The sequence below is a fragment of the Centroberyx gerrardi genome, chromosome 4 (genome assembly GCF_048128805.1).
Source record: "Centroberyx gerrardi isolate f3 chromosome 4, fCenGer3.hap1.cur.20231027, whole genome shotgun sequence".
NCBI lineage: Eukaryota > Metazoa > Chordata > Actinopteri > Beryciformes > Berycidae > Centroberyx > Centroberyx gerrardi.
Genome location: NC_136000.1, coordinates 15,915,220 through 15,927,623, shown reverse-complemented (window position 1 = coordinate 15,927,623; position 12,404 = coordinate 15,915,220). Strand labels below are relative to the sequence as shown.

Below are 12,404 nucleotides of genomic sequence, written 5' to 3'. Positions count from 1 at the left end.
TTTCATACCCTCTTGCACAAATGATCTATCGTTTTTTGATATATCAAATTCACAGGACAAAAACAAAGATTGTTGATAATATACTTCTGTATATGGTACTAGGCCCTCTAGTTGTTACATCTCCATACTGATTTGAACAGTATCAGTGTGTTAAGCAATGCTGTAAAGTTATTTAATATCCACATATATTTGTGGTAGGTGCTTCTGGTTTCTTCATCTTTTGAAAATGTTCACTCACATCGAGTCAGCTGTCAGCGAACCACTAACCAAACAACTGCTCACAGCTGGCTCAACAAATTCATGACCTGCCTGTGGCGACAAAGGTTGTGAGGTCGAGTCCTTGGTGGCGCTAAAGAAATGTGACACTAATACAGCTATCTGTGCTGGCTGTCATGAGAAATGCATCAAGCTTGTGTACACAAACTTATCCATGCCATTTTTAGCCCTACTATCAACAGTGACGATGGTGATAAACAGAATCTACATCCTTCTGTAAATGAACACTGAGCTAACAATTTCCGCATAAGGCAAAAAAAAGTAAGGACCATGACCTGCATTGTGTAGTTGTGCTGGCGATGGACAGAGAGACAGACACAGAGCAGGAAAAAAGGGGAGTATGCACTTATTCACAATTTCCTCAATCAGTTCACATAATCATCATAAAATCTTTTATCAAAATGCTCAGCTAAATCAGTTAATCTGGGCATGAGGTTATTAAGCCTTGAGCCAGCACCAAGATTTCTCCCAGCCACTGCTCAATGCTGCTTGCAACTTTGATGACTGTTTTTTTAATGCTACAAAACAATTTATTATGCATTAAATTGGCATTGTTTGTCTTTGATATATGAATGGAACCCAGGACATCACAGTCACACCTTAGCCAACTGAGCCATCAGGACGCCCCTGTTTGTCTATAATATATAGAGAGCAGTCTCTTTCATAAATGCCATATATAGCCTAATATGCAAAGTTCTAAAAGAACATTTTAGTGTACAAAGGTATGTAAACCCCTTGTTTCATAACGTACCATATCATATGCAAGTCAAATTTCATGTTAAGTTGTTCCTATGGGTTTTGAACAAGATTTCCATTAAAAAAATTTCCAATATCATTATTAGGTGCTCAAGAAGATTCAATTAGAGCCGGGCTCTGTGTGTTGGTTGGTTGGTAAAAAAAAATCGCCGTTGCTACGCTGTACGTGTCCTGCGGTGTTGGCATATCACGTGTAGGGCGACGCAAGACTGCAAGAACTGCGATTGGTCCGCTGAGTGCTTTGCTTTTTCTCCATGCTTTATTAGCACGAAAGTAATAAACACTTGACACTGCCATCTAGGGTTTCGGCAGGCTACGCGCAGAACTATAAAATGCTCACATCGCCGTAGACACTGCAAGCAAGCTATAACACCTTGTTCACAACTGATGATTCTGTTATGTTACTTACCATAGAATTTTTCTGTGTTACACAGACATGCAACTCAAAAACGCACTTTTCCCCCTAGTGGTCAAACATGGCAGCAGAGAAACCAGATAGAATAGGGCCTTAGGGAGAATTTGCTTAAATGAAATGAAAAATGCCTTTTTAACCCTTTTAGATCACATCCCCGGTCATACTGTGCACCTATTTAACAATATATGCCAAAAAAAATACCAAAAATCAATTTCATTGTATTCTTATATCAAAATTCAATCATGTTTTCTTCCTGTAAAACAAAATATGCCGTGTGCTTACGTAAGCATGCCCGTAACTAATTTCAACCAATAATATCATGACATCCACCCATCAATCAATCTTCAACTTTTAGCGCACAGAGCTAAGAGGCTAAGATTCATTAGTTAGCTAGCTAGCAACAGCACACCCACTTTTCAACATTCAAATCAAATTCCTCCCAACGTTATGTCCCGCCTGTCTTTCCTGTTTCACTCGGAAATACGTCACGATACGGAAGTTAGATACTCTCGAAATGCCGTTTAATCTCGACTTTAAGTGTGTCTTGTGAATTACTGAAAGCAGAGACCCCCCCGTGACTTTCAGGGGGGGTCTCCTATTTTTCAGTGAAAGCTCACAAACACCCACTACATCATACGGAGGCGCGTGCTTCAGTGAGCTGAAGACTGACAGCGAATTATTTAGGCCTAAGCACCAGAAACTTTTAAGACTGTGTACAGCAATAAGACACAAATTCACTAATTTAGGGAGTCCATTTAGACACAAATCAATGCAGGCCTAATCACAGTAGCAGACAAAAATTTTGCTTACACATTCACGCACAAAGCTGCTCACACCAATGCTGACAGCTGACAGACAGAATGTGCTATATGTCAAAACTCAGTATGAACAACCATATTACTGTATGTAGACAGCGCTACACAACCGTTAGCTAGCTAATCACATTCAGTGTATGGAAGTCAGCCTACCTTCTAGGTGTAACATCCCAACTCTTCCGAGGTTCGTTTGTTTCTCTTTGACTTTTTTTTTTTAAAACTTTAAAACTTACAAACGAAATGATAGTTGTTTTTTCTCCTCTTCTTCTTCTTCCTCTTCTTCTTTAGTGTTTTTTCTCGAAACGTAAATTAGCTGGCTGAACAGCTCAAAACCGGCAACATCGGGCCACACTGGCATTACGAAAAAATGGTATAATCCACCATGGGGGTGCTTGTTTTGTTTTGTTTTTTGTAGTTGTTGTTGTTGTTGTTGTTGTTTTGAGTAAACTTTAACTACACAATATACAACTACAGAAACACTGCTGAAAACATTAAAGAGTTTTTAAAGTCAATGTAGTTTAGCTAACTCCAATAATGCCTCCCCCCCCCCCGCCCCCATCCCTCCACCCCAGCACCTGTAGAATGCTAGTACACTTGTTTTCCCAGTAAAGCTGATATTTGATCCCTTCAATACATTTTTGGGGGATATTGGGGTGTAGTGGGCCTATGGATTCTAATAATTCAGAAAACATGAACAGAGCCTGAAATGTGTGATTCACTTAGAGATGGCATTGGAGTACTGGTCTTGAGGTTTCAAACAACAAAATATCACCCTCCTATTCCTGTATGTGTGAATACATGGTTCCACTTTCAGTTGTTATCATGCCCAGGCGACTTCCATAGTAAAATTAGACACATTAAAAGGTGTTTCAGTGTGGTCTTTTAGTGTCTCATAGTGCTTAAACTGTAGGTGTAAAAAGGTGCAAAATGAATGCTAATATTTTCTAAGTTCTAAGTAAGTTTTATTTAATCCTCAGCTTTATTACGTATTAATTACCCGCTGTCTTACTGTATTTGCACAATCAAAGAATTCCTGGTGACACTGTTGAACTCTGCAGATTCCCTTTATTAAGATCTTTTGTAAGTAGTGTGATTCTGATTCGTCTTTCTGTTTTAGCATCCAAAATGGCTTCCTCAGACAAAGACCAATAGAGAGCCTAAGTCCCTCCCCTTCCGGTGGACCACCATGGGACCTTATTTCGGAAAAAATATGTACGGTAGTCAACGGCGAGAGACAAATAATTGTTTGATCCCCTTTGAATTGTGCCATGAATTACACATATGATGTTTTGTCAATTTAAATGATAATTTTGCAAGTCAAGAAAGTCGCAGTTTGTCGTAAAACTGTTGAACTATAAGACTGTAAAAATACGTAATTAGAAAGACTACACACCCAAAAGTCGCGCAAGTGACGTAACTTCCTCTCTCCACAAGCTACCCAGAGCCGCTGAAGCTCAGTCCCTCTCAGATAGCAGGAGTATTATACACAACCTGGAAGGTAGACAGTAAGAATGGATTTAAACTGGTTTAGGATAGTTTTAGTACAGTGGGGGCTAACGTTAACGCGATGCCTGTGTGTTTCCTATGTTTCGTTCCATGTTGGTGTTGGTGACGTATATTGTGCGAGACGAGAGATGTAGTTCACTGAGCGGTTTCACACAAAACTAAACGTTACTTTACTGTTTTACAACAAACTGCGACTTTCTTGACTTGCAAAATTATCTTTTAAATTGACAAAACATCATATGTGTAAGTCATGGCACAATTCAAACGGGATCAAACAATTATTTGTCTCTCGCCGTTGACTACCGTACATATTTTTTCCGAAATAAGGTCCCATGGGGGACAGCGGAAGGGGAGGGACTTAGGCTCTCTATAAGACACCAGTATTTTAAAAAAAACAAGCAGGTACCACTGGAGATAATATCACGTTCAATGGAATGGAATGACATCTCGTTACAACTTGGACGCATTCACGTGTTTAAGTCGTTGGAACAGCCACATACAAAATTTTGTTTAGACTTGACTGTATTACTGTGAATATAATTCACTTAAGTCATGTGTCATTTGTGTGAACACACTTCTGTTAGATATCGGAGCCCACACAAATTTCCCACACATCCCACTTGGAATCACCACTAGGGGGCTGATGTGAACGGCTTTTCCCTGTGGGCAGTTCGTATTTACGGAAAATCCAACATGACATGAACATGGCATATGGTGCTGATTGGTCTATGGGCTCTGAGGTAGCCATTTTGGATGCTATTGAACATATTTATTGTTGACTATGCATGTAATCCTGTAACACTGACGAAGGCTATTGCAGCTGAAACGTGTTGTATTGAACATTTTGAGCCTAGCTACATTTTGTAGGTAAAATTAAATAATGTAGGTTTTAATGCACTTTCAGTCTTTCTCTAAGGAACAATTTTGCACCCAGTTTGATCTTCTCTCTGCCCACTGAGTGATTTTGAAAAATGCAAGGAAGTGGGCGTGAAGACTGGAGGAAAGGAGGGGGGTTTGCTCATGCTGACCCCTCCTTCACACACACACACACACACACCCACACACACACACTTTTTACCAAATGACATATCTTAGAACAATTAACATGGATGCATCTCCAACTGAACACCAGCTGCTCATTTTAACCACTGGAGGGCGAACTGAGCCAGGTTTAGTGAGATGAAGATAAAGATACATTTGTAAAATATTTGTGCAAATGTTGACAGTATGACCAGCATTGTTGTGTTTCATAACTATATATAGTTTACAACTCAAAAAAAGTGTTTTAGTGTGGAGTTACTCTTTTGTTGTTGTTGTTGTTGTTGTTGTTGTTGTTGTTGTTCTTCTTCTTCTTCTTCTTCTTCTTCTTCTTCTTCACTGGCCAGCTGCAATAAAGCACAACAGAGGAGGATGTTGTGTTTGCTCTTTTATACTAAGCACAAATAATAATGAATAATTTCTAGGCTAGGAATCAAATGCAACAAGTCAATGCCTGCATTCAGTCGATCTAGTAATGAGTGCATTGTTCTATGTATTTTTTTTTTCAATACATTGTAAAATAAATCAGTCAAGAAATGAAAACACTACTAATTTCCTTGTGTTCAGTAAGTCAATTCGGAGGTATAATGGCTCTAAAAACTGTAATCTCTCCAAAACAGTCTCAGCATATTCTTGAGCATAATGATGTGTAAAAATGAGTACTTTCAATGTCTTTGTCAAATTTGCCAAGAAAAATATTGAACATGAGTTGAACAGTAGTACAGGAAATGGAAAATGGTATTGCACAGCTTGAGGAGATGAATAGCATCTAACAGATGGCAGGAGATTTGAAAGATCAATAGCCCCATCTAGAGGTCTAGGAGGGCACTGACACACCCCTGGCCTTTCTCTTGGGACCCACAAACCAATGTTCATGCTGACATATTTCCTACTTTCTAGTTGAGGAGGACAAGAAACAAGCCCATATCATTACCACTTGTCTTCTACCAGGAAGGAACTTAAAACAGCAGAGGAAAGGAAGGAGAGGAGAAGAGAGGAGGACAGGAAGAGAAAATTGTGATAGCTTCTTTGCTTCAACAGCTTAGATGAGATGTCAATTGATGATGATCTCATACCAATACATGTCCTCTGAAAGGAGCTTTTTAGTCTCCATGTATTAATTAGTTGAAAACCTTTTATTAATTGTATTAAGTGGTCAGCAAAGAATCTACAGACTTATTTTTCACTAACAGGTACCATTCTTAAAGGTGTCTTTTTCTCATTATTCACTGTTCAAACATCTCACATCTGAGCAGCATTAGTCTATCCAAAGCACATGTAAAACAAATGTTATTTACTTCCAGGAGAAGATATGCTTGTGCATCCTTCACCAAAGGAAACGCTGACACATGTCTATACTCTAGCATCACATTTGGTTTTCCCACCACCCATGTAGCACACAATTTTACTTTATTATTACTTGACTGCCACATGCAACATGTCTGGTGTCACGTCATTTTCTGTTATTGGTCATTTTTTACTATTATATCACATTGCACAGCAAGTATGTTGTTTTTTTTTACTCTAATAACTTCCAGTTAGTATTTTGCTCATTTTCAATCAATCAAAACAGCCAAACAGAATCCTGGCATTTTTAGCACACTGATGTTAGGAAGAAATGCTGACAAAACCATTTTAAATTTAGTATAGTGGAGCAGACTACTGATCAGCAGGTACTAGCCTACATAATACAAGGCAGGCACCTGTCTGTGTCCAATTATTTACCAGGATATGAGCAATATTAGCTAGTATCATTTCTACTGCTTTCTACTGTAGCATGTGACAAGAATTCTGTGTCACACTGTTGTAATGATCATTTATTATTCAAGACAACAACCTGTTTAACAGAGGTTGAAACCTTATTAATTGATAGTTAACTGATTGATAATATTCAAGTGTTTCACAGTCTCTGGGAGCTGATGGTTTCTATGTTGTACAGTGAAATTCTTGTGTCTGATGATAACCTTCAGACAGTGTTCAGCAAATATCTGCAAAATTGGGTAATATTTTGCAAGTTTCTGGGTAACACCATCACACTGAGAGTAGTGTCTACATGGCACTATGCATTACTGCAGATGACAAGAGGTACTGTTTGAAGGCAGGATCTTTTCCTCATATAATTTAACTTTTGTTTGGAAGATTGCTATGTAAATAAGAAACATTCTTCTTCTTCTTCTTCTTCTTCTTCTTCTTCTTCTTCTTCTTCTTCTTCTTCTTCTTCTTCTTCTTTCTTACAGTGGGTAGAGGAGTTCACATTCCAGGTCAGTGGGTGGCGGTAGCGCACCTCTGCTGCTTGGCAACCGCCATTAAAAAAAACAAAGAACTTGCTGCTAGTCATGGTTGCCAGATCCGCGGTTTTCCCTCGAAATTGGACTAGTGTTTTTTAAATTGAGTCGCGGGCGGCGGGTTTTTGAGCTACTTTTGGACGTGCCGCGGCCGAGATCTGAGAGTGAAAGTAAATTTCAGTGTGGTCTATAAACTGAGAGGGGAGGTTGGTGTGTGTGTGTGTGTGTGTGTGTGTGTGAGTGTGAGTGTGAGTGAGTGAGTGAGTGAGTGAGTGAGTGAGTGAGAGGCTATGCACTGAGGACCACATCAGTTTCCCCCCAGGTAAATCCTCTGCATTTGCTATGTGAGAGATTATATTATATTGATTACTTGGGAAGGTTTAGATCCCTAGTCTTAGGAAACATCACAAATCTTTTGCTGAGAATGCTGATTCATCTCCTTCTTTCTCTATCATTTACTTTGTTTATGACTCCATACATGAATAGAAATAAGTAATAAGCTAAGTAATAAATGTAATTTCAAATAACACAAAGTCATTTTAACAAGCATTCTATCTGAAAATAAAATAAAAATAAATGCTGGTACTGGCAGGTATATTTTGGGCTGTTTTGGGAGCTTTGTGGGCGGCCAGTGATTTTTGGGTTAGAATTTTTTGCCGGACCTGGCAACCCTGACTACTAGCGATCCTAGCTTGGGAAGACGGTCAGTAGCTATCAGCTAAAGCATTTGGCCAAGGTAGATGGGAACAGGGCAGATTGAACTTTGTGAAGTCTGTGAAACTCTCTTTCCCGTGAGTAGCTTGTATCCGTATGGTATCAGGCACATGAATTAAACGGTAATGTTAAACAGTCAGATGAAGTGAAACGTCTCGCTAGCTTGCTGTCTGCCATGCTATGTCGTCGGAGGGCTGGGATACTTGCTGGGATCTGGATCTGGGCACATGCTGAAGCTAAAACGGCTGCTAGCTAGCTAGCTGTAGCTTGTTTGCTAAGCCAGCAAATGCTGCCTTCATGTGCTCCTCGTAAGCTCCGGCTTCCGAGGCTGTACGCATTCAGGTGCTTTTAGTCGGAAATAAAAGCAAAATGGACTGTTGGATGGAATGAAATGATTTATTTTAGAGTTCGAGTGGCAAACATACTTAATGTTGCACTGGCAGAATTAAGTGCACCAGGCCTTTAATTGATGTTTTGATTAATTATTACGTTGTGTGTTGATTGCAGCTTTTCTAGCAATATAAAGAAATCTAGGCTGAATAGTGTTTGGAGCTGTTGTCCACACACAAAGAGTAAGTTACAAGTATACCAAATAAAATGCATGACAAGTAAAAGATAAACAAAGAGTGAAAATATAAAAATAAATAAAGTATATTTACAAAGGGCCCAAACAATACCAGATAATGAAATACATGGCTTTGCTAACTGTTGTTGACATGGCTTCCTCTTTCTCCACCCCCTAAATGTCAAACTCGGGTATTAAGGTCACAATGAAATGAAAAATGACCTAGGAAACCTTGTTCACTAATTTCCTCATAATGTACACCAAATTAACAGTAAATGCCAAAACATTAAAAAAAACAATCACAATATTTTTTTCTTTTAACAATAACACCCCTCTGCCCCACCCATCAAAAATTAAACTATCTTTCTCTCCCTAACTGATATCCCATTTGTTTACACTTTTGAATGATCTCTCCCTTTGTTCTTCCCCAATAGCGTGTTGCTGGTTTCAACAAGACATCAACAATACATCAAATTAAGTAAGCAAAATGCTGTTTAATTGTGACTTTAAAGACAATCCGAACTCTCCCAGTCATATTTACCACTTTGTTGGCTCATTCATGTTGCCTGGTTCTAACCAGCCTCTTTGGGTCAAGGAGCTTTTCTCTAACGTTCCCTACAGCAACAGCTATTCAACGCCTGTCTCCTCTATTGAGGAGGCAGGCGTTAGAGCATTTTCTTTATGATTCATCTTGTCATTATCAAGAGAGAAACAGGTGCAAATACCACAGTTGATTCAATTTGTAAAAGTTTCTGTATACTTTGCAGGCAGAACTTGAAAATGAATGGAACTTCACAACATGTAAAAACTCATGTAACAGACGACCTGCTTGGCTTTCATAACGAGGCTAAGCTCGCTTGCAGCTGCATCCAGTGCTTGGTCCAAACTATGGGCATCATTATTTACATTTATTCACTGTGTTGTTGTACATCTGGTAAATTATGGGTGTTCGTTTGAGTGACATATCTGGCAACCAACCAACCAACCAAAGTTCAATGGTTTAGCACATTCCGACTAGAGCACATTATTCAGCTCCATCTCAGGTTTCTAGACCATCACCTTCCAGCCACATCATTCACATCCACATGTGCATTCCATTCTTAATGTCAGTATTTCCAACAGCACTTGAAGGCAGCATAAACTCTCCTCTGCCATGGTTGAAGTGAAAAGAGACGTCAGCTATTCAGTGACAGAGTAGTCGGCGAACAAACTTTGCAATACCAGCAGATTACTACTGGTTTTCTATCCTACCAGGTAGTTAATTGCATTCACCTGGCATCCCAGGTGCAAAACAGTCTCTCATTAGGTGGCTAGAATGAAAACCAACTGGGCTCTGGGTCCCGAGGACCAGGACTGAAAACCACTGCTATAAGTTATATGTCTATTATAGCAAGATATCTAGAATATTAATATTTTCTGTGTTGTGCCCTTGTTTGCCCACCAAGATCTTAAAATAAATGGAACAATGCTCAGATGAGATGAAACTTGATTGATCCCCGTGGGGAAACCGGGTCGCTGCAGCAGCAAAAGTAAAAGGGTTCATCAGGGAAAAGAAAACAAAGTACACAACTAGAATATAAAAATAAGTATAAGTAATATAAACAATTGGTGGGTTATGTAAGAACGCTGCCAACCATTTCAGCACATTAGTATCGGGGGAAAATGGCTTACTAACATTTCTGTATTTACTTGGTACTAACTGTCTCAGTTGCTTAAGTATGTATTACTAAATATGAAGCATTTGTTGTATATGTAGTGTAGGTATAAGTAGATATAAGTAAATATATAAGTGTCTATAAACAGACACATTTGCTATATGTAAACGCAGTGTTAGAAAATGTTAAATATCTATATGTGACTTTGAATAGTATCCTATATTAAATGTTGGGACTGGGACTTTCCTTGTAGGCTAGTGTTTGGTGATGCGGCGGGGGGAGCTGGTTCCCCGGGCGTTCCAGGCCCCAGTGGACGTCCATGCCAGTGCGGACGGCCAGGTGTACATGTTCAGGAGGAGACCCAACGAGTCCGCTGGCTCCTCGGAGGACGAGGAGTTCAACGTCATGGAGCTGCGGCCGCGGCTTTGTCAGGACCAGGAGCAGGACAGAGCGGGGAGCGTCCAGCTGCTGGAGCGGGAAGTGTTAGATGGAGACAATCTCAACAAGCTCGCACTGCAGTATGGTTGCAAGGTAAGTTTTTTTTTTTTAAGTTTCTCCACTTAAAGTGATGTTGAACTGTGGTAGTACCTTGGGTTGTGTAGCTTCCTGGACATGATAAAACCCTCAAATCGGCGATTCTCTGTTATCTGTTGCTCCGGGGCTCCGGTAGAGACTATTGGAGAATTGTGTTTTTTTTCTCTCTCCATTCACAGCCACTGAAAATCACACTTCTAGCACCTAAACGAACTTGAACAAAGCAGATTCTGACAATATTTAATAAAAGTAGTCATTCTGCTGAAATGTTTTTTAACTGAATCGCTTTGTTTATATTATTAAACCTTTCAGTTTGAACAAGTGTAACACCAAAATTCTTCCGACCGGATTTCAGCGTTACACTTGTTCAAACTAAAAGGTTTAATAAACAGATTTTGGGGTTATATCATGTCCAGGAAGCTACACAGCCCAAAGTCCTAAGTTCAACATCACTTTAATAGCCTACCTAACATGAAATTGCACTATGTTGAAACACATGTACCTATTTCTATCAACAGGTGGCAGATATAAAGCGAGTGAACAACCTTATACAGGAACAGGATTTGTTTGCACTGAAATTGATCAAAATACCTGTGCAAAAGCACAGTTTTTTAACGGAGTCCTACACAGACCTAAGTGACCCGCAACAAGAAATGCCAAATTCATCTAGCAGCACATCACCGAAGCCTCAGGACAGAGCCAGAGCCCAGCCACATCTGCAGGAGGTCACAGACTTTCTCAAGGAGGTGGACCACGATATTGAGAAACTCATTCAGACCACAGATGATCACGATGAGGATTTCCTGGATAACTCTGAGAAACCGCCAAGGTTTGGCTTCAGAGGGCAGCGCCTGACCAGCCACGGCGCGGACTGGGGCATCCAGTGGTGGAACGCTGTCGTCGCCATGCTCCTGATAGGCATCATCCTGCCAATATTTTATGTGGTTTACTTCAAAACAAAAGATAATGGAACGGTTCCTCCAGTAAATGGTAGCGGTGGGTTAGACTCATCCGTCAGCTCTTCAAACAGCTCAGGGACGGGCGTCAGTTCAGGGCCTGAGCATTTTCAGGAGCCGGGGTAGTGCGGTCCTGAGTCTGAACAAAAATGAAAGTTCCGTCTTGATAGTGTGGCCCATACCCATAAACCCTTGTATCAGCAGTTTAACACAATTCATCAAGAGTATTTTTGCCTTAAGTAGTCAGTCTGTCCTGCCAGGTCAGGATTGCAAATGGTTGCTGTGACAAGACCCTGCAGTAGCATGTTTGAATGAGTGTTTGAGGATTATTTGTGTGCCTTTCTTGATGTGTAACTTATTTTTTTTGTGTGTGTGTGTTCAGTGTTTTTACATTTCAGTTATTGCCATGCAACTCATCATCATGCTTTGTTCTCTGGGTCTGAATACAGTGCCAAGACTATGAATTGTTGTTTGTACTAACAGTTTGGTGCAATATACTGTATCTCATGCACTACAGGTTGCAATGTCCTTTTGACAGAGCAATCAATCTTTTGAATCTTTATATTTTGAAAGTGACATCAATGAATAGACTATGAATTCTCTGAAGTACGATTTAGTGAAGTGCCTTAAACATTTTTTTTCCCCCAACAATGTTGAATTTTATATAATATTGCACACACCATCTTACATTTTTCTGAAGGGTATTTGAATCCACCATGACCAGGTGGTGAATCTGTTTTTTTCTTAAAATGCACTTTTAAATGTCCAAAGTATTTACAGTCAGTGAAACTGGAAAAGATGGTTTATTTTGTTTAGAGTGAAATATTTCTACCCCTTTTTAAGTCAGTTTGTAAACAGTTTTTTAGGGGGAAACATCTGCACTATACAA

The 12,404-nt window shown here is 39.7% G+C and overlaps 1 protein-coding gene across 1 annotated transcript; it reads left to right on the top strand.

Moving 5' to 3' along the window:
- Positions 1-7,786: 7,786 nt before the first annotated feature.
- Positions 7,787-12,128, top strand: lysmd4 (LysM, putative peptidoglycan-binding, domain containing 4). Its single transcript, XM_071921286.2, has 4 exons — positions 7,787-7,882; positions 9,816-9,931; positions 10,279-10,556; positions 11,078-12,128. Exons 3-4 carry the CDS (start codon positions 10,293-10,295, stop codon positions 11,639-11,641), a joined length of 828 nt encoding a protein of 275 aa, XP_071777387.2. The 5' UTR covers positions 7,787-7,882; positions 9,816-9,931; positions 10,279-10,292; the 3' UTR covers positions 11,642-12,128.
- The last annotated feature ends 276 nt before the right edge of the window (positions 12,129-12,404 follow it).

What these genes read in the sequence shown, in the direction of transcription:
- lysmd4 (XM_071921286.2), top strand. Translation starts at nt 10,293, where the DNA reads ATGCGGCGGGGGGAGCTGGTTCCCCGGGCGTTCCAGGCCCCAGTGGAC. An exon ending in CACTGCAGTATGGTTGCAAG is followed by an intron (nt 10,557 to 11,077) that starts GTAAGTTTTTTT and finishes TTCTATCAACAG; the next exon opens with GTGGCAGATATAAAGCGAGT.